Source organism: Acanthopagrus latus, chromosome 1, assembly GCF_904848185.1.
Source record: "Acanthopagrus latus isolate v.2019 chromosome 1, fAcaLat1.1, whole genome shotgun sequence".
Lineage (NCBI taxonomy): Eukaryota > Metazoa > Chordata > Actinopteri > Spariformes > Sparidae > Acanthopagrus > Acanthopagrus latus.
In genome coordinates, this window is record NC_051039.1 from 19,032,192 (window position 1) to 19,055,156 (window position 22,965).

At 38.9% G+C, this 22,965-nt stretch overlaps 2 protein-coding genes across 3 annotated transcripts in view; one reads left to right on the forward strand and one right to left on the reverse strand.

Moving 5' to 3' along the window:
* Nucleotides 1–22,965, reverse strand: part of LOC119026695 — a 1,024,654-nt gene that overhangs the window by 844,655 nt on the left and 157,034 nt on the right. The gene's annotated exons all lie outside the window — the stretch shown is intronic.
* mcoln1a (mucolipin 1a) lies at nt 647–17,086 on the forward strand. The gene is made up of 14 exons (XM_037111122.1): nt 647–860; nt 7,704–7,981; nt 8,468–8,635; nt 8,749–8,905; nt 10,507–10,588; nt 10,859–10,955; nt 11,706–11,805; nt 12,009–12,115; nt 12,281–12,430; nt 12,622–12,723; nt 12,896–13,018; nt 13,627–13,833; nt 13,959–14,089; nt 15,018–17,086. The coding sequence occupies exons 1-14, from the start codon at nt 830–832 to the stop codon at nt 15,052–15,054; spliced, it is 1,770 nt and encodes a 589-aa protein (XP_036967017.1). The 5' UTR covers nt 647–829; the 3' UTR covers nt 15,055–17,086.

The window sequence follows — 22,965 nt, forward strand, 5'->3', positions numbered from 1 at the left end:
GAAGAAAACAAGAGACTTCTCACGCTGCTCCTGTTTCTGTGTATTCCAAAATGTGTGATGGCAATGCATTAAACTTTGAGTAAAGTTGAAGTCTCTTGCAAGAGATTGTGTTTTTATGCAGTTTAGAATTGCAACAATGGCCAAATGTATTATTCTTCTAATAATAGTGGAGTAGCATTTTCAGAGAGTGATCAGACAATCAAAAACAACTGTTGACTTTGAAGCTGAGGAGACGACTTGAGACTTAAAGACTCCAGTGACATGCCTGCATTGATTTTTAATGTTCAAGTATTTTACTAATTTCCATGAATGGTGATTCACATAATGTTCAGGAACAAAACATCTGCACATATGTCAGATTCTTTATGCAGCTTTAAATCCTAAATCTGTTGAAAACTGAGATATTGTGCAAAATGGCAGACAGATGTATAACAAAAAATATCAAAGTTTGATCAATCAACCAATCAGTCGGATTTTATTTTTATAACACTATTCATACAACAAATGTTAAGTGACATGAGTCCAGCAGTAAATGAAGCCCTGCACGGGATTAACTCTTAAACCTGCAGTGGACCAGAGTCCTGCACCGCCTGTACCAGCTAGCACACGAGCCCAGAGCCGGTTACGTGGTGACGTCACATGACGTGAAAGAGGCGGAAGAGAGTTTGAGTCAACAGCAGCCGCAGAGAGAGGAGCTCTGGGCGGCCGCTGGTTCAGAGCTGCCGTGTGTCGCTGTGAAAGCTATAAACTGAAATAATAAAAGAGTCAGCTGATGTAAGCGTCCGCAGTGTGACTTACCTTGTTATTGTTTCCATACACGGCTGACTGAATGGCGGCGGCGGGACAGCACGACTCGTCAGGTAATGTGATGCCGACATTTAAATTTAACTCAGCCTGAGCTCACGACTCTTCGTCCCTGTCTTTTTGTCTTTTGACTCTTGGTCTGATTTGTTGCCAATTTCTGCTGAAATTGAACTAGTTCTACAGCTGCCGTGTTGTTGTTGAGACAACTACAACATTACAGTCGCCTCAGTTTACTGTATTTCTGCTCTGTCATCTCCTGGACATCCACTCTGGTCATTATCGTCGTGTGTTTTCCTCGAAACGCGTTGTCAACATCAGGTTGTTGCTGTGATAACTCTGTTTCCCCCTCTCACCTAAAACCACCCCACAAGTCTTCATACACAAGAAACTTTGGCAGCAGCATTCAGACAGAGATATGACTGGAAGACAATAACGGAAAGGTTGTAAAACGCGACCTCATTGTAAAAGTCACACATCTGTAAACCCTAATAAAACTCAGTCAGAGATAGCTTATTAAATGATTATTTCCTCCTTAGAATCTTTCTGTGACCAGCAAATAGTAGTCTGTTGTATCTGAATTGATTGTCTGGTGTTAACAGAAGAGAAATAGAATAAATGAAAGCTCTTACAATTAAGAGAATAATTTATTTATCTAATAGCAATAGAAAATGTATTCTTAGTTGGACAATCAGTTAATGTGCCAAAAACTGACCGTTTCCAGCTTGTTCTTGCTGCTTTTAACCATTTTCATATCATTATATGTTTATACCTTTTGGGCTTTGGACTGTCAGTCAAACAAAACAAGACATGTAACTGCAATGTTTGAACTTGCAATGACAAGTTTACACTATTTTCGCTAAGTTTTAAAATAACAGACAGATTGAAACTTAAAGTTATCATTACTTGCATCCCTCGTTGTGTGTTTAGGGGGTGTTACCTTGTTGACTAAACTGATAGAATGCACCTTTAAATTGAATGTGCTGATCATGGGCCTACATCTTGCCTCAGACTGGATTTTCCTTGGTTGGTCTAATGGAGACTGTTGTTCCACAAGTTAAGACCCAGATCCTCCGACACCACCACCATCACCCCGTTTTAGCAGATCTGCAAAGTCAAGCGTATTTTAACAGTCTGCCACTTCATGCATAATAATAGTTCCAGTACCTCTTCATAAGCTCCTCTCACGCACGACTGAGGCTGCAGTTTTTTGAGATTGTTGATGTGGGTTGAATGACGAAAGGCTCCAGTTATTATCATTATGTCCTGACTTTTAAAAGAGTAGCTTGATGAGAAATATCAGACTTCAGGTATCCTTTTGCACTTTTAAGATACGGATGAAAAGCTCTGATAAAAGATAGTAAGTAGACCTTGAGTTAATCTTACCCGTTTGTATTTTCCTGGTTTTGCTTTAAGGAGCCATGTACTATCACATACAGTTTAAGGATTATTTTATGTAGCATCCCACACAGTGTGTGTTCAGTAAGCTTCAAGCTAAAGGGTCAGCTCACCAAAATTTCAAAATACTTTTTTATGCCTAGTCCTCGTGGTATTTTGCCATGCATAAGCAGAGGTTTTCAGATTTCTTTAATATTTTTGTCTTCCATCCGTATACAATAAAGCATTGAAATAAGTGTAGATTGTGGTATTTGCAATGCAGAACAGCTTTGGATAATCAACACATTATTGGATGTTTGTGTGATCATTTTGTTGAGTAACAGGGACAATTTTTTTTTTTTGAGAAAGACTGTGCTTTACTCCCTTGGTTACTTACATTGTATTGTGGTGTCAGCAGAGTTTCAGTGCTGCATATCAGCAAGCCTCTGCAAATAAGACACTAAGTGTCTTCACTAACTAGTACTGTAAAGAGGTTTTGGTTTGGTTTGGTTTGGTTTGGGTTGTATGATACTTTTGGTAAACTGACCATTTAACGCCACATTACCAGGCTTTTTTTCTTCCCTTGATTAACTGTTGTGTTAAAACACAACTAAATGCTCATGGTGAAGTGACGTTAACACTTTGCTGCTAAAGAAGGATGTAGTTCATAAAAAAAGTCACCTCCTACCCAGAAATAACCCAGAACACACCTATCAGTGGGTCATCCTTTTTGGTGAAGATAATTCCTTTAACTCAAGTATAAGTGAAGGCTTTGGACTCCTAACCTGTGGGTGGCCTCTCATCGTGGACTACTAGACGACATCTAGGCCCAGATAACAAGTTGTTGACATATTTCCAGTTGCAGAAAGGATTTTGATTGACAGACATGTTGCTACATTAGTGTTTCTGCCAGCACTCCACAGGTGGCCTTGAACCAGAAAAGCCAGATATTTTCACAGATTAACTCCACTTGTGTCAAATCTGGTGTTAGGTCAGTGGCCTGCACCTACTTTTGTTTTGTCTGATTGTTGTCTGCCGTAACGACTGACACACTCCTCTGATCAGTGATATGTACGCGCTTGGTCTGCCGCCTGTTGTCTGCACGAAATGTGAAGTGCTTGGATTCTTTGGTCTGTTTTTTCATTCTTTTCAGTGAGGCACGCAAACCCTGTCAAAGCCAGGCCAACTCGCCTTACTCAGAGTTCATTAAAATGCTGTCGCTCTCAGCAAATTCTGTTGAGGCTCATCTGGGTGTTGCTCATATCACCTTAACAGCTAGAAATGTTCACAGGTTAACAACAGCTGTTGGATGATACAGGAACTGATCCCTATCATTGTGGATCATGGTTTTCTGCTGGTAACCACATGTGGTTATCAACCAACAAAAATCACAATACCACAGGTGTCAACTTACAGTATTTTTAAAGGTGAATCGTACAGAGTAGAGCTTAGTTAAATTAGTTTGTTTTAGACGCTGAGCAAAGAACAAAACAAGATTTAAAGACTCAAGACTTAATTTATGACTGAAACCATATAAGGGCGTGGCCTGCTAGAGCTAACATTGAGCTTGACAGTTAATGTCATGCTTCACCAAAGGCCCAAACTGTATGTGCCCATTATATTTAAAGCTTAAATATAATATATATCAGACCTGAATGAATTAAAATTCCAACCCAATGACAGGCACTTAGAATAACTACATTATATGTTATAAAGGCCAGTCTTCTCACTGATGGTCACATTTTATTATGTGTGTCATATCAAGGAATTATTAATGAATTGTGAATCTTTCATTACTAGTTAAAAGTTCCTTTTAGTACATTTAAGTTGATGGAAACTCCACCAATTTCATATAGTTGATTTGCAGTTGTTGTGTTATACTACTGCATACATTAAAACACATCAGCATCTATTTGGCCTGAAGAGTACAAATATGAACAAGAAAAGATTCTGAGGATGTGGAGCTAGAGCGAAGTGAGCTTACCTGATCTCTGTAGCCGGTTCCTCATCTCTGCTTGTTGCAAACATCTCAAGGCTACATTAGCTGCTTCGAACACAGCACATGTGAGGATGAGTAGCATCATGGGTAACATAGGCATCAGGATTGAAAAGAAAGAACAGTGTGCGGAATAAACCATATCTGTGGTTCTGTTGCATCGATTTTGATCCTTTGTCCAAAAAAAAAGAAATGAAATGTCTGTAGTGTTGTAGGAGTGCAATGCTAAATCAGAGAATTCTTTTCAGATTCAGATAAAAAGTGAAAAGTTTAAAGATGGAAAATAATAATTTTGTCAACTAATCATATTCAGAATAAAAGCCTATGTCTCTTATTTGTTTACAAAACATAGGGTTAGAGGACATAGACACATAGACAAGAGGTAAATCCCAGTTATCAGTATTTTATGATGCATGATTTTTTTTTTTTCCATCAGTAAAAGCCTAGTTTCATGAAGCAGCATTACCTAGTCAACTGCTTCTGAGTGAAACCCAGAGAAGACCATGCATCAGAATCTTCCACAATGAGCTGATTGCACCTTTAACTGAATCAGAACACATGAATTACTCAGATCTGATTGTTATATTGTGTTGCAAAAGACAGATCATTTGGGCGTGTTAGCAGGTCACAGTCTTTTGGGTAGTCAATCTAGCCATTTGTTTACTGTATTGTCACAGGTGGTTACTTATGAAAATAGATGTCCTCTCCATTTAATTCCAGTTGCCCACATTACTTGTGAAAGAAAGTGATTCTAAGCATTGTGCCACAATGTCACAAAAAAACAAGAACATTTTTTGTATTGTTTGTCAGCAGTGCCAAATAACACATGACTAGAATTTGGAGTTCAGCCTGTCCCTTACTTCTCCATGTGATGTTGTTATTGTGTTGAACTTTAATCTTTTTATACTGCAAGCTGATAACAGTTGTGTTTTTGCCCTGTTTCACTTCTTATTTTCATTTGACACCCCTGCCAAGCTGCAGGTTCACTGCTGACTTGCTGTGCGTTTGGAGTTTGGATTCACTCTGACTCAGCAGTTTATCTGACATTGAACATGCTGACTTTGACTACATAGTCATACCTAAAGATTATCATGTCCGTTCATGCGAATGCTCTAAGATGTATGTCTACTCGCACCACTGCCTAACAAGTCATTTTCCTGAATGTAAACTGAGCGAACACAGTGACCCCATTCTTGGTTGTTTCTTTAAAGCAGCCAGGGTCAGCCAGTTAAAAGCATGTGACAAGTATTTAGCCCGATTAGCCAACTTCAGGATTTGAGACTTTTCCCTGATTTGGTCAGCTCCTGCAAAGACATGACAGGTCATCCAGCTCCAAGCATTAATTGTGTGCTCTGTCCCAGTTAAGTCATGTCAGATGTTTGAAGACAGATTTATTTTTTAAAAGTATTTAATCAGGAAGTGCCATTGAGACTGAGATCTCTCCATCAAAAACAAGAAGCATTCATAGAAAGACAACCACATAACCTGTCACATAACGACACAGAATTCATCAAAATAATTAATAAGATTAAAAAGAAACATCAATAAGCTTTGAAGTCACCAAGAGGAATGAACAAATCCAGCTGGATGTCATTTTGTTAGATAGTAGCTGAAACCAGATCTGTTTGCATATTAGATGTCTGTGGATAAGTTGTTTTTTGGATCATGAATATGCTAGATAATCTGTCTGTCTCCATCCAACTCTCCCTTTTTTCTCTCACCACAAACTTCTTCTCTTTGAATTAGCCAACAGTTACTGAGTACATATAGTTACACACATGGTTGTGATTATTTTCCTTCTCACCAGGACTGAGGTGCATATAAAGTTTACCTCATGCTCTTGTCCTCACCTAAAACACTGCAACCACACTTTTTCTTTGACAAACAAGAAAAAAAAAATGACCTCCCCTTGACAAATTGACATCCCCTGAAGTTTTTTTTAATCTTTTTGATTAAAGAAATAACTAATTTAGCATATTTTTTTTTTCTCCATTTCAATGTTTTGTTGTTTTCTCTTGATCTTTTGATACGGCAACTTATTTATCATTTAGTTTTAGGGCTGACAGCTTGCAGAAACTCATCATAAAATTACACCATGAGACTACATGAAAACATTTGAATAATAGCCCAATAAAAATAGAAGCTATAGTGAAGGAAGACTAAAATCCAACATCGGTGTAATTTCATGGGAAAAATCCCCGTTCCGTCAGATACTGTTATACCTTGGATTAAAAGGAAAACATAGATATCACAGTATAATATTTTGTGTCAAAAGTTGTTGGTCTTATTTGAAAGCCCTTGTGATCACACTCAGAAGTATGATTATTATTCCAGTGGTAGTTGTCATTGTCTCCTGTGTAACTTCACACATACTGCATATTTATCTTCTTACCCTTGTCAGCTGCAGTCAGGTCAGACGCTTAACATCTGTCAGCTCTTATCTAACAATCCCAGGAACATGCCTCACTTCTCTGACTGCTACTCATCTCCTTACTGATGTCAGCAGTAACTACCAGACATATTACAGACTGGGAAAATTAATTTCTTCCTTACTCTGGTTGAAATAGTTTTACACACTTCATGAGATATAAGTAAAAGCTGGCATTACTTTTCTTTTCTGTATTTAAAGGAGAAGAAAGACAAAAACATGACTCCATGGCTTTTAGAAATGTTAATACAAGTAATAAAACTAATCTCTCTTTCTGTGCCCTTTGTAAAGACAGCCCATAGCAGCATGTAACTCCATTAGTTCCTGTAACTATAGCGTTGAGTCACATGTGAAGCTGAGCTGAGCACATGTTCCCAATGCCCTCAAGTGCCTGAGGGGACAGAGATGAATAAAGCCATCCACACTAAAGAGACAAAGAGGAGGTGTCAGACTGAGGTGAAAACTGTAAAAGATGAAGACAAACAGACTGATGAGGATCTCAGGCACATGTGTGGTGCTGACAGGATACTGTCACTGGAACCAGTCATTGTCAGCAAGTTTAAGTTGGAGTCGTGTTTTTGGAAGAAATGACTAGACTTGCGGTCAGCACTAAGAAAAAAACAGCCCAGTTCACGTGATTAATGGGTTCCCTCTCAGCACATTACAACTGTTAGTCAGCACAATACAGACTCTTGTCCGTGTCTTGTTTTGACTTACTGCCTTTTGCCAGAGACATTCGATTGAACATTTATGTTCTGTAGTGTAACAGCCTTATCACTTGGATTCATTTATATACTGAAAAATACTAAAGCCCAGGTTTCCTGTTATGGTTTTTTGACTGATGTGTGTCACCTCACCTAAAACAAAGTCCAACATAACACTAACATGTAATGAAGAAGAGTAAGAGGATTTTGAGTTTGACCACTAAAACTTTTTAGTTGATATAAAGTGAGCTCCAAGGCACAAGGGGGGGAAAGGAGAAGGGAAGTCATTCAGGTTTTTTTTTAGTCATGTTGACTGGGGTTAAGTTCTTAGAAAAGTTAGATCAATATCTGCCCGAGTATCTCTGAGGATATAAATGTTTTATATTTCTTCTTTCAGAAAGAGGTGGCCTGTCCTGCTCTGTGTCTCGCTATGGCTCCACAGACAGCAGTGGGGAGTACGACCATCAGCGTAACAGTCATGGCAGCAACCACAGCAACCATCGTTTACCCACGGCGGCGGCAGGTCATTGGGTCGGGGCTGAGCAGGAAGAGGAAGCCATTCGCAGGAAACTGAAGTATTTCTTCATGAGCCCTTGTGATAAATATCACGCCAAAGGCCGCAAGCCTTATAAGCTGATCCTGCAGCTGCTCAAGATTGTTGTTGTCACAGCTCAGGTACATCATATTACATTGAGATCCTCTATTACCTCTGCTAGGGTTGTTATGTTTTTGCCTGTGTCCATTGGTTAGTTGGTTGTTGGTTTGTCAGCAGGATGACACAAACACAACTGAATGGCATTTTTATTTTTTATTATTTTTTTATATATATATATAAATTTCTGTTTATTACTCAAGGAATAATGCATGGATCATGAAAAAACAGGTGTGTTTAGGTGGGTGGTATCTATGAGTGAATATAATTTGATGCACGGAAGAGATGCACAATGCCAGTGATTTATGAGCTGCAGAAACACCCAGAGAACGTTCAGATTATTTGATTGATGGGTCCCAAATTACATTTTACAAACACAAAGCCTGCAGTGTTGATGTTACACATGAAACATCCAGCCTCTGGGTGTTTTTTTTAAAATCCCTGCTCCTCCTGACATTCCTCACTTTCCCCCGACAACATTTTTAACACCATCTCCCTCTTTGCTGCAGTTGGTGCTGTTTGGCCTCAGTAACCAGGTGGTGGTGACCTTCAAGGAGGAGAACACTATGACATTCAAGCACCTCTTCCTCAAAGACTACGACGAGTCTTCAGACGACTCCTTTGCTGTTTATACGCAGAACGACGTCTACGACCACGTGTTCTACGCTGTTGAGCAGGTAAACCATGAGAGAAATGAAAAAAGCTGCTTCAGCATATGAAACCACTTAGTAGTACTGTAGTTTTAAATTCTTGCTAAACTCAATTACTCTCTTGTCATCCCCTCCCCCAGTATCTGGCTTTACCGCAGACTACAGTGGGACGTTATGCATATGTCTACGGTGTTGGTGTGAATGGCAGTGCGCTCTCCTTGTGCCAACAGTACTACAAGAAAGGAAGCATCGATCCAGCCAATGACACCTTCAGTATAGACCCACGTGTCATCACAGGTACATCAACTACACTGGACTATTGGGAGAAGATACTACTAACAAGTGATTTTGATTTGCTGGAAGGCTGAAATCAACTCTGTAATGTGGTTATACCTCAACTTTATCTCTCTGTTACAAGTTGTCTTGGTTTATATTCATTGGTGGGGGCTGTAATCATTATGAACAGCACATCAAAAGGGACGAGTACCATGCTGTGAGTTTAGTTATCCATTTTTCTGAGAATTAACAAGAGTTTGATTGTCACATCGTGTAAACTGAACTGGGTTAATCAGAGGAACAGATAACTCAGTCAAGATCGCTGGAAAACGCAAGTGCACGCTTCCCTTTTACACTTAAATAAACACATGAGAAAGTGGCAGTCCACATGAGGAATAGATTTTGCGATGCTTAGTTTGCATATAACTTGTTTTTTTAGTTGTCAGAAGTAAAGCACAGTATAATTGTCTGCAGAAAAATCAAAGGGACAGTTTTTTTGCCTGAAGCAACATTATCAACCTATTTTATCACTACAGAAGGAATCTTCTGAGTGGGAGGAATGCTTGAGAATGCACCGTGGCTCTAACAAAAGTATTTACTGGAGATGGGGCATATTCTCAACTCGCAACAATGACTTCCTCTAAGAAACTCCTGACAATTTTGTAAGGAGTTAGCTTTCATGTCACATTCCACAGAGATTACTAGGTAAAAATATACAGTAATGTTTCTTAATTGTTAAATCCAGCTCACATGCACTGCAATTCTTAAAAAAACAATCTCATAATCACTAGGTTGTTTTCTTTATTTACAAAAGGTCATAAATCATTGCTATCTTAGAGGAGGAGGAGGAGGAGGATGAAGATGATGATGATGATGATGATGATGATGATGATGATGATGATGATGATGATGATGGGGTTCACTGACTCAATAGGTGCAATGGATTCCTTCAGCAGTGAAAACAGCATGAGATGCTATATACAAATTCATGCATTAGAAATAACTCCAAGCGAGTTTTGTGGTGATGAAGCATGAAAGAAGTCACAGAATATGATGCGCAGCTGATCTCGTAATTACGTGATAATAAGTAATAAATATGGGGTTCTCCCTATGCAGAGGTCAATCTATTGTTGTTTTTACATCCCTGGATTCATCTAGCTGTCAGTCTATTCAGTCTTCAAAGAAGTTTTAGCTAAATGTCTGGGGGGGGGTTTTGTAGAGTAAATTGTTGCAAATAACTTTGTCACCTGCACTTTTGCACATATAATATTATTTTTATGCAATATGCACAATTCCAGTGAGATGGTATGTTGCGTACCCTCAGACTTTTTGTACTTCCTCAATATCACTTTGTAATGAGTCAGATTTGAGGAAGTGCAAACAGTGGAAACAACCCTACGTATTAATCTCTTCTTCCCTCATATCACAAGTATGTCTAATGCTTCGTGTTGATCTGCTTCTTCTAATATTTGTAATAGGATTACTGATTACTTACACTTGTGTCATTTTATTTTGTATTCACCAAACAGGAACAGCAAACTGCCAGAAATGTTTTTCCTTTGTTTTGTAACTTCTGTATATGCAGATGTTTACTCAACATGACTTTTCTCCTGTGTTTTCAGACTGTATAGGCGTGAACCCGTTGTCAGTCCCTCCAGCACCGCTCGGCAACAGCTACAAGAACTTTACACTCAAGTTCCACAAGTAAAGCTTCATTTTTCACATGGCTTCATCTTTTCCTTGTTTGACACCCTTTTCTTAGATTTATCTCTGTTGTATCTGATTATGATGACATTTAACCAGTCACTTATCTCTGTTGTACACACACGCACATGCAAGCACACACACGCGCACACACACACACACACACACACACACACAGGTATGCAGTCATTGTCGCCACATGAAATGTCTTCTTCAGCTTTCAAATCAGTGTGTTGCCCCCCTTAATAACTAGCAGTCTCTTTCTTCAAGGTTCATTAATGTCACCATCGAGTTCCAGCTGAAGGCGATCAATATACAGACCATCATCAACAATGAGATCCCAGACTGCTACACTTTTTACATAACGGTGAGCAGGGACATATGCATGCATGTTTTAAAGGTCATGGACAACAGGCTGCCTTGTTGTAAAGGTGTTGATTGTTCAATTTGCACACATTTTGTTATATGTTTTGGATTTTATGATAATAGCACTGAATAACAGGTTGCTAGGACGTTCCTGGCCAAAGGTTTCATATAAGTTATTTTACCTAAAAGGGACTAATTGCCAAAGCTATTAAGAATTAATTAGTTAAAATGAACTGCAATTGTATGTATCTATTATAGCTACTTTGTTCATCTCTAACCCAGAAGTCAATGCACAAGTGACTTATACCTGCATTCTTTCTAATGTCGGCAGGATTCAACTCCTCTGGTTGCAAAAAGAAGTCTGATAACATTTGAATTTATGATATAATGACCCCACTTCTCACTTGATTTATTACCTCAACGAACAGTTTCACAATGAGTTTATGGTCTCAGTCTGTTGTTTTATATCTTACTTATAATTAAAGCATCATGTTATTTTATAAACTGTGTTCCCATTAACAGTAAAATAGATGATGAAGCAGGGAATGCATTAGGTGTGGCTACCGTGTGATTTATAATCTGCTGCCTCGATGTGTCCTTCATGTCATTAAACCTCTCAACTTATCCCTTACCTCTGAGTTCTCAATAATAGCTGCTGCACTGTACAACAATGGAAACTCCTTTTATGTTTCATCATACAAACTGTATGACAAAGGATATGAACTGTGTGCTGTTGGCCTCTCTCCTCCAGATAGTCCTGGACAACAAGGCTCACAGCGGCAAAGTGAAGATCCGGTTAGAAAACCAGGCATCCATAAAAGAGTGTAAAGACCCGAGCGTCTCTGGACACGGTGAGACACCAGATGAATGGGTTGAAAGGGGACAGAGCATGGAGTAATACACAAATCACATCAGTCATGGAAACACTGCAGCAGGGAAAGATGACACTAAGCTGGTAGAAGGCTAGCAGAGGTGTTTCAGAGCATTGCAGCAGTGACACTATTGCAGGACGTCTGACTGAAACACTGCTCTACTTCCTCCTTTTCATTTCCAGCTGAGAACTACACGCGTCTAGCGTTCGATGTTGCTGTGGCTCTGCTGTGCATGCTGTCACTGCTGCTGTGTGGACGCTCCATACTGCGAGGCATCATGCTGCAACAGGTATGGAAAATCTGTTCTAGCCAATGGCAAACAGGACGAGAGCTTTGAATTACAGCATTATCGCCACTTCATACAGAATCGTACAGATCAATAAACGTCTCACCGCATGTGCAACTGGTGTTTGAAGTCTTTGTTAATTCCTCTCTTATTGTCTCTGTGTGTCAGGAGTTTGTGCACTTCTTTAAGGAGACTCTGGACCGTAAAGTGTGCTGGGGTGACCGGCTGGAGTTCATTAATGGCTGGTACATCCTCCTCATCATCAGCGACATTCTCACCATCATTGGCAGTATCATTAAAATCGGCATTGAGTCAAAGGTGTGTGTTGCGTCACCCACAAGTGACAGTACCTGCTTTAGTTTTTCCTTGCACTAACCCTCAGCAAGAATTTAGCTGATGTCAGTGAGTGGTATCGTAATCCACCGTTAATTACTCATCAACACAGCAACTGTCGTGTTCATTGTGAAAGTGCTGCCTGTATCTGTATGTCTTCCTTCCTCTCTTGACAGAATATGTCCTCGTATGATTTGTGTGGCATCCTGTTGGGAACCTCCACACTCTTGGTGTGGGTTGGAGTAATTCGCTACCTCACATTCTTCCAGAAGTACAATGTAAGTCACAGACACACTAGTGTGCATCAGCTGATAAGGTTGTAAGCTGCTGTTGATTTAATAATGTGTCAAATGGGTTAATGTAATGTAATAAACTCTGTTAATCAAGTCTCTCTGCTCTCTGTCACGTTGTAATTTGATCTTTCTAACGTCTTTGTGCCTCCTGATATAGATCCTGATCGTGACGCTTCGAGCAGCATTCCCTAATGTGATTCGGTTCTGCTGCTGCGTGGCTGTCATCTATCTGGGCTACTGCTTCTGTGGCTGGATTGTCCTGGGACCGTATCATGTCAAGGTGAACAAAACTGAGGCTATTGTAGACACAGATATGAACTTTTGGTGCAGTGCAGCCACTAGAACATGCAATCACTTATTATTTTGTCCACCTGGGGGCAGTGGAAGCATTAACATTAACATATTGTCACTTTTTAAAGGGGAGTTCCGATATTTTTTAAACCTGGGTCCTTTATTTACATGTTTTGGTGCATAAATGATTCATACTTAACAGAGTTTTGGAATCGGTATGGGAGATCAACTCAGTCGGCAGCTGCAACGGTCAGCTGACATTATTATTATTAGACTTTTATGTTAAAGGGTAAACTCCTTTTTGTAACCAGAAACAGTTCCTGTTCAAGACCTCTTTGTGTGGATACTTATTGAACCACAGGAAGTGACCCAGTGAAACCACAGAAAACCGGACTCACTCATAGCACTGCTCATAGTAGACATCCTGAGTGGATGCATTATGCATAAATCTCTCAAGTCAGATTTCCTCCATTTAAATAGTTTTCACTATTATCTCCTACTGTGATTTGAGGAACAATGTTTACTGTAAGTTTGGGCTTTACTCAATGTATAAACACGTTCAGTTCATCCTCATTATTTCTGTTTTGCCTCCCTTAGTTCCGCTCTCTGTCCATGGTGTCAGAATGCTTGTTCTCCCTCATCAATGGTGACGACATGTTTGTGACATTCTCGGAGATGCAGGAGAGCAGCACTCTGGTGTGGGTGTTCAGCCAGGTGTACCTATATACCTTCATCTCCCTCTTCATTTACATGGTGCTGTCACTCTTCATTGCTCTCATCACTGGAGCCTATGAGACCATCAAGGTAGGAAATTGGGTTGACCTAAATTTATTTAAATTCTAAAGTTATTTTTTCAGGTTTTCGTACTGTCAGAATGGTCTCAGAGCTTCAGAACATGGAAGATAATTTATACTCTTTGATTTCCACAGCACCAAACCCAAGAACCCATCCACATCACAGACCTGCACGCCTTCATAGCCGAGTGTACAGACGCACCAAACTCGGGGAAGTTCAGGGGTCTGGAGACGTCGCCGTGCTCCTTCTTCTGCTGCTGTGACAGGTGAGGAGGACAGGGGGAGGAGGGACGAAATTAATAACTACACTCATCTCTCTGATGATCAAGGACTGAATAACGTAATTATTCCAGAATAATTATTCAGAGGTGTAATTAACAACATATCATCAGAGTTTATTAATAACAGACAGTAGCAATGAAGGAAAGAAGGAGAAATGCATGATATGATCTTCCTCATTATATCAAACTGTTTCTCACAACATTTCAGCCAAAGGGACAAGTGTGTATGAAAGTTTTGAGTTCAATGGACTTTTGAAAGCAGAAGTTTACTAGTCTAAAAGTAAGAAAGAAAGCTTAGAAAACCATCAAAATCAAGCACAATTTGATCTGTGAGGTTTAACATTTAAACAATCGTGTTGTACACACTGCTGAAATGTGTCACGCTTTGAAAGAGACCTAATAGTTAAAGGTTATATTTCAGTGCAAATGTTGTCATAATTTTAATGTTTACATTAATGAAATAGTAATGATATGATTAACTGACTAGAATTTCTATTGCCGACCAGCGAGTGTAGCAATCTTTACCAGACTAATCGACTAATTCTGCACATCTTTTGTTGCATATCGTATTCCTTTCATACTAACTGTTCTTGTACGATCAAAATAAAAGCAAAACAGAAAAACAATTCCTTTTAGATCAGAACAAGGAAAAAATATTGGATTTAGGTAAAAAAGCCTTTATTCGAAACATGTCTGCTTAAAGAACTATCTGTGTTTTATTGTTCTATAAGTGGACAAGTTTTGGCTTCGCTGTATTTTTGTTCCTGAATGAATGGCTGAAGTTTATTTTTTCCTCTCGTAATTTTTACGTATGTTTTACTAAATATCTTCATAATTTGACTCTAGATAAGCATATATGATTACGATGTAAAATATCATGACTACATGAGCCGTCTTTCTGATCTTCCCCCAGAACGACGACATATGAGGACGTCCTGCTAGTGAACTGAAGTTGACCTCAGTAACCTCACTCTCCCCCCCTGCTGACCACAGAGATACACTGCACACTCCTGATGTCTCCCAGTGTCTCAATATACTCTATCTGGGTAAAACCTCAGCACTCATGTAAGGACGAGTCAAAATCAACCGGAAAGCACTCTGCAGGAGGAATGTGTAACAAGGTTCGTGTTATCGGACCTCTTTTCTGGCCTTGAGTCTATGAAGAAGAAATTCAGGGCTGATGCAGGACTACTGGATTACCAATGAACAAACATTTCTCTGTTCCTTGTTGGACTGAAACAGTATTTTTTATGTATTTAATGATGCACAATGCTGAACCAGGGACTGATACTAAGTGGGTACAGGTGCCATGATGAGGACTGGAGTGGTGCATACGTGGTGCTTTCTGTTTTTATTGTTGTGTTTTTCCCTTTTATAGTATTTCACCATAGATTACATCTTGAAGACAAAGCTCTTCAGTTGAAGCATTTATACATCTCATGAAACATATGAAGGATAAGTTGTATCCTTTTAGACCCAAATACTCTGTATTTTGAAACACCATAACATCCCTTAAACTGTCATAACTGTTTCTCTGGGACACGTTAACTCATACAAAATGAAGGAAATCTGCCTTTATTGTAGCCTTTCTTTTATAGACAATCAGAGAGATGGTGTTCAGACTACTGTCTGAAAAGGACCACAAATTGATGTTTTCTCTCCTGCGAGCTACATCTACAGTACAAAGTTTCTACTGCACAAGTATCATGTTGCCTTCAGATGTGGAGTCTGTATTGTGTTTTTCTTGTTCCACTTGCTTGCTGTAGTGCATTTATCTGAGTAATGATCAATATAATGTCACTAATGAACCACTCAACGTTCCCTGTGGTTTGCTACAACAAGGAAAGCTCTTCTCCAGACCCGTGTGCATGTTTCTTTAATGATGCCAAAGTATGTTAAGATACAAAGAGTTCATCTATTGTTAAGGAGCCAGTCCCTTTCTTTGACTGGCTGACTGCAGTCTTCAAAACTGTATCTGACATGTTGGAAAAAAATGACTTGAAATGCCTTACAAAGTGGAGCGGGGTTTAGCCTAGATAACAGAACGACAACTTAATGACAGCAGAAGCATAATTGTAGCTCTGTTATAATGTCCTTTCAAGCTGAATCATAGTGTTGTATTTGTTTTTTTCATAATGATGTCTTGTCTTCAACTGTCGCTCAGCGACTGAATCTTGAATTTCTAACTTTGTACCGCATAAAACGCACAATAGCTCAAGGAGTGTCCGTCTAGACTCCAGAACGTGTTTTTAGGAAATAAGTTTTGTTTTTGGTGTGTTTGATTTGATTTCTGGTCCAAATAATAGCAGGTTATTACTTTTATTTTTATTTTGTTTTTTTTGTTGTTTTTTTTTACAGTAATCTAGTACTAAGCTAAATCTGCTGATAGACTTCTCGGTGGCAAACATGCCAAAATTATTCACTGCCTTAACTTTATATTGTATTACATACATATATTTATATACGTATACATATATGTTGTCTAGTATTATCTAGATGTACCTTTCCACATCTTCATGTTGTCATGTTTCTTTTATGCAGATGATGCACTGAAACATTAGAGATGGGTCATCTGAAGTCATCTCCTTGGTGTCATATACTGTATGTTGGCATTCTACTGATTAAAGATTCGCAGATCGTCTTTGATATTAAGACAGTTTAATTGCCTCCACCAAGGAGGTTATGTTTTCACTCATGTCCGTTTGTTTGTTGGTTTTTCAGTTGGAATACACAAAACCTACTGAACGGATTTTTGAGAAACTTGGATGGAAGATGGGTCCCAGCCCAGAATAGACCTCATTAACTTTTGGTGTGAATGCAGATAAAAAGATAGATGCATGAATTTTGAATTTTTAACATATTGACATTATTATATACAAGTTTCTCAGGGAATAATGCATGAATCTTGAGGGAAAAAAGCAGGCATATTTAAGTGGCTGGTTTGATTGGATCTAAATAAAAACCCGGACGCTCAGCCCATGATGTCCAATGTGCCCTTTTGTCATATTTTATATATATTTGGCAGTGGTTCTTTTAAATTGTTCAGCTAATTTGTAGAAAACATTTCTCCGATTGTCTTGCTAGTTTGGAGAACAGAATAACATTTAATGATCAAATGTGTTGCTCAGTTCCTCTTTAGTTGTTCATTTGGCATCTTAATAGAGGAAAGCACTACAATTTGTAAGAATCATGAAGCATGCAATATCAAACAGCTTTTGCTAAATTTAAGTTATATTATTGTCAGTAAGAGTTCATTATGCAATGTACACATTTTAATTTTTTTCTTAGAAAAATTACTCAAATGAACAATTGATAATCAAAACAGTTTGCAAATTGTTCGCTTTCAAATGTTAATCTTTGCGGCTCTAATACTATGTGCTGTATTTTTGTTTGATTTCTTTTTTTAAACTTTGACCTCCTGCCCCTCTAAAGGTTTCCGCACAGCCCTGACATTCTAGTTTCCTTGTGTATCATGATCTAATTTGATCTATAGTGATTGTGCATGCAGTTCTCCTTCATTGTCAGAAGGGGGCGCAAGCTGCTCATGTGTCTGGAAGCAGCTTCCAACAGAGTCACAAGTTTATTTTACTTCTTTGCTTGCAGATGAAAAGAAAAAAAAAAACAGCACATGGATGCTTTAGAAGAAAACTATGATTCTTTGTTTGGAAAACAGATTCTTGAATCTAACCCATGGCCGTTTTGAGTAGCCTACATGTTTTGGTGGAGACGCTGCAGCACAGAGAGCTCACAGAGGGGAAATTATAATTCTGGATTCTTTTTTTTTTTTTTTTTTCAGAACAGTCCGATATGATGAGCTCATTTCCTGCCCATTGAGCTTCCCATGCGAGGCTTGGCAGCTGATGTAGCACATCTTTGCCTTCCACCCACTTAACCTAATATCATCATACATTATGTACTGCTCAGGCGGTGCCTCTATGGTTCATGTCAGACTGTTTGAAAAGGAAGGAGTGGTAGTAGTCATAGTTGAAGACAGCTCAGAAGGAAATCGCTGATCCATTTTTCCTTTAATATTGACTGTTTTTCTTCTTTAACATAATGTGTGTGTATGTAGGACTATTACTCTATTTGATGCACAAAGAAAGCCCGAAGGTAATGCCTTGCTTCAGAAGCTGCACATGGTCCATCAGTTGTAGTTTCAGTGCACTGATGTTGGGTGTGGTCTTTTGTTGATGCAAGTTTGATCTCAGCTTGAATTGAAATGTGCTCGAGTGGCTCGCTTGTGACTCTCTGTTTGAAGTTCAGCCCCTTTTATATTAACAAAGCGACTCAGATCAAAACTGCAGGCCTGAAGCTGCAGCAGCAGTTTTCACTTCCTGTCTAATATCTTGTATAATGACTCATTGAATCTGCGGCTGCCTGAGTTTGTATGGTGTGTCAGTCTGGGTGTGTGTGTCGGCCACGGGCTGTGAGTGCAGCTGTCTTAAGATACGAGGTGTTTGGGCAGATGGGCGACCAGACCTAACTAAAGAAACAGATTCAAAACAAGCAAAGGCTGCATATAGAAGCCTTGTAGATTATCAGTCCATCCTAATTCTGTTAAGGATTTCAACCAGAGCCGAGCCACACCCTTGTGTAACAACATTATGAAGCGATCTGAAGTGGATTGACAGGATGTGAGGGGATTTAGCTTTTTCAGCTCAGTGATATAATGATGGATAATGTGAGAGCCCAGTTTCACCTATGGTTAATGGATCCACGCTGGTTTCATTTAGTAGTTTTGTTACAGCAATGCACACATTTGCTCCAAAACAGATTTAAAAGTGAGGTGGTGAGGTAGAGCAACACAATGAAAGTAATGTCAACTTCATAATCCAATCGATTTTCAAAGGACACCAGTATGCTTTTTTTGATTTTTTTTTTTCCCTTTCTTTCATTGTGTTGTACAAGAATGCATAGAAAAAGGTCCGAACCAGCAGGAGCGCCTCTCCCCCACAGAAAACAATGCTCCTAAAACACCTTGTCAGTGGTCCCACCTTTGATTTTGTGACGTGGTGACATCAAATTATGTCACCAAGTCACACATTTGCATAATTTATGCTTTTAGTCATGGTAGAAGTCAAAACATCACAGAGAAGACTGGAAACAAGGTAAGCAGTGCTGGCACAGGCATGTGTGAGCTGACCAATCACAGGAGACTGGGTTTCCAGGAGGGGCAGGGGCTTAAAGAGACAGGAGCCAAAACAGAGATTTTCAGACAGAGGGACAATATAGTGCTGTAGCACTGGACAGTTTGGGAAAACTGATGTGTTTTCTCAGCATTAAAACATGTTATTCTAGTAGTAACCAAAAATACAATAGTGAAAATGAAAATGACCATAATTTCTCCTTTAAGATTGTCCAAAATTGTATTAAAACATTTTAAGGCCTAAAATTCACATTAGTGGATTTTATATTTTTAAGGCAACCCTTAAAGCCTTTAAGTCAAGGACAAGCTGTAAAGAGTCGTTTTATATTTTTCACAGTCGTTTTTCCAAATGTTTTAAAACAGGTCTCCTCTATCTGTTTCTTATACTCTGAAGCTCCAGAAATGTTTTCTGGACTTTGAAACTTCCCCTGACTCTCCATCTGCCTGACTGAATATTCATTTTCCGAGGGACTATAACTGTCTGAGCGAGGGTTTACTAAAATGGTTTATTAAAATAGTTGACAAAAATTCTTCTCATGGATCAAAGCTCCAGATCCAGGAGCCATATTTGCAAATATAATTGTGTCACAGCTGCAAATTCAAATTGCTCACTAAAAAGAGTCAAAGTTGCAGGATTAGTGAAGGTTTTGTGATTCCCCCTCACTCTGCTGCAGGGCCCCTTGCCGATTGGAAAGGCTGGACAAGCTGCTGATGAAAAAGCATAGTACAGAGCAGGGATGGAGAGGCAGAGCTGAGACATGACTCATACACTCTTTCTCTTCATGAGGAACATTGAGATTCAGTCACTGGTTGATGATTTCTGGTAAGACTTCATTCCTCCCGTCACTCAGTTTTTGATGTCTCTTTGCCCGAGGCTTTTTTTCTTTAAATGTCTTCATTCTTTCTCCTCGTCTCTGAGTTTACTCCGAGGAAACAACTGTTAATGTCAGATGACATGACCCATTCACTCCCTCTGTCTCTCTCTGTGAGCTGCAATATTCTTTGTCCGTTGTCTCCCTTTTCATCAATTTCTATTGTGGAGGACGCAGCTGCAGCCCAACATTTGAAAAAAAAGAAGAAGAAAAAGCATTCCACTCACAGCTATTGTGGGCTGGTACCATAGGGAAGTGGAAACTGTACAGAAAATGTACCATGGACATTTAAAGGAAAACTTTCTTCATTCTGGAAGAATCTGTTTTAATCAGGCGTACTTCCAACTATCCAACTCTCAAGAAACAGAAACCCTTTGTGTGTGTGCAGAGAACGACGACTCATGCAACTTGATGTCTCAGATTTCATTTTAAGCATGGAGAATAAACATGTGGGTGGGAGAAAAGGGGAAGGAGTGTGTCAGCACTCCTGAAGTTTTTATGCCTAAAGCCTCAAAGTAGAGATTATTGGGAGCCCTTGTTTGATGAGATTGCATTGCTCCTCTGGCAATTTTTGTCACTTGAATGCAGAATGAGTGTGAATCACACAATTGACCTACACAGGCGGTGGAAATGAAACGGTGGACACACTGAATCCTCATTGCAATTACTTCCACAAATTAATAAAGACATGCTGCTGATTTATACTGAGTTGTTTCACATTGTAGAGCTGGTGTTGTACCAGCTGTAATAGTGATATTAATAATGAGTTTGATGGACATTTATGGTGCAGGAAATAATACAATGTGATACATTACGGGAAATGTAGGTTAGTGTGATCTCTCAGGATATCTCTTGTAACCATGCTATTTAAAAAGTGTATCATCTGAGGTCCCAGCTTTACGGAAGAGCAATACTAAATTGCTGAAACTCCCTTTTGACCACTTCTCACTGACTTCCTGTTTAACAGTTTAGCTTGAGGTCATTTTTTCTTTTTTTGAAGGACAACATTTTCATTTATGAAACAAAGCTGTACTACATCTATAATGGCTGCCTAATGTGTGGCCACAATTTGATTTAATTTAGCCCACCATATAGCTTTTCATAGCAAAAAATAAATAAACACAAAGAAAGAATAAAGAAATTAGAATATGAATCCCTATCTATGTAATTTTATTAATTATTTAAGGTAAACATGTTCTTTATATATGCCTTTGCAGGGTCCCTAATTCTGGGAACTTGGTATCATAGTAGCCTATAGGAGCTCTGAGAGGCAGAAACAGGGAGAAAAGGAACTTTTTAAGATTATCTTGGCAAAAAATATTTCCCACCTGTTCTTTAGTCAAAAACACAGGACAGAAATAATTTAGATCAGACTTGGAAAAGCATCCCTATTTTTTGTCCTTCTCACTTGCCTCTCTGGGCTTCCATACTTCACAGCTTAGCTGTGAATACAGAACAAGAGGTCAAACTTTAAAGGGTAACTCAACCAATTTTACACAGTAAAGTGTGTTTACAGGTCTTAAAGAGTACTACTGAATATGTGGGAAAAAAAGTGGTATAAATATTTTTCTAGCTTCAGAGGAAGCTGCATTTAACCTAATGCATTTCCTTCAGTGATGTCACTTAATGGCTGTTGCATTGTGGGTAATGTAGGTGCCAGTTTTTGAAAAGCATATAACAAAAGCGATATCTCTGCTTTTGTTGTATCGATTTTGATCATTTGTTTTTAAACTGTCCATAAGATTTGACTGATTACTTTTAAAGTTCTTCTGGGTCTGGCTTCAAGTTACATGGTAGAAATGATGACCCCATATGAGCCTATTAGCTGCATTAGGTCCTCGTTGTTGCAAAGTCGAGGCTCAAAGATAAAGGTGACTGCACTTTTGCCGTCTGGGCCTCTTGACTTTTTGTTGACCTCTCTGCGGAGATAAGGCACACAGAATCCGGATCACTCCTTAAAACCCACTTTTATAGGCTTGCTTTTATGTGACGCCACCATCAGACAGAGTTTTCATCTTTCCATCTTTTACTGCTCTTTGTCCATTTATCTGTTTTTAATTTCTCCCTTGTGCTGTCCTTTTTCTTACCCCTTTACTGCTATTATTTGTTATCTTTATTGTATCTATTGTCCTTTATTCTCTGGACTGCCCATAGTCTTTTTATTTGTTCTTAATCCCTTCGATGTGATGTTGTCTTCTTATTGTCCTTCATTGATTCCATTCTTTCATCTGTTTCTATTTTTGCATTTCTTTGATGTCCTTTCTTTTTTGTTTTAGCCTGTTTTAACACTTTTATTCCTTTTACTTGTAAAACCTGTCATGAATCACATTGACTTTTTGTGTGTTACATTCTCTGTTCTGCCATCTTGTTTGAACTCACCTACGATGAGGCTTCCTGTGTGTTTATTCTCTAATATTGTCTTGAGTTTCCTGCTTTTACTTCTTTGTCATACCACTTAAAAAACACAAACCCCGTTTTTAAAGGTGCTATATAAACAGAGCTTATTTATTCATTTATGATGAGCCTACCAATGTTATAGGAGTGCAATGACCAGTGCGCCTACATTACCCTAAATGCAACAGTCACTGAGTGACATCACTGGACACAGTTTTTCTGATTACATGCAGCTTCCTCTGAAACCACATAAGGCTTTATAATGTTTTATGTTTCACCTAAGCAGTAGGACTCCCCAAAACCTGTAACCCCCCCAATGTGTAAAACTGGTGGCATTGGGCTTTAATTTTCAGTTTTGGCCCAACAGGAGAAAAAGTTTGTCCACTTCTGATCTATAATAATCAAACATCCTTTTTATCAAACGATAAACATATAAGTTGCTCCTCACT

Bases quoted from the DNA above. Each gene is read 5' to 3' on its own strand.
- mcoln1a (XM_037111122.1), top strand. From the start codon at position 830: ATGGCGGCGGCGGGACAGCACGACTCGTCAG. The intron at 12,431-12,621 runs GTGTGTGTTGCG...CTCTCTTGACAG, and splicing joins AAATCGGCATTGAGTCAAAG to AATATGTCCTCGTATGATTT. The intron at 13,019-13,626 runs GTGAACAAAACT...TGCCTCCCTTAG, and splicing joins TGGGACCGTATCATGTCAAG to TTCCGCTCTCTGTCCATGGT.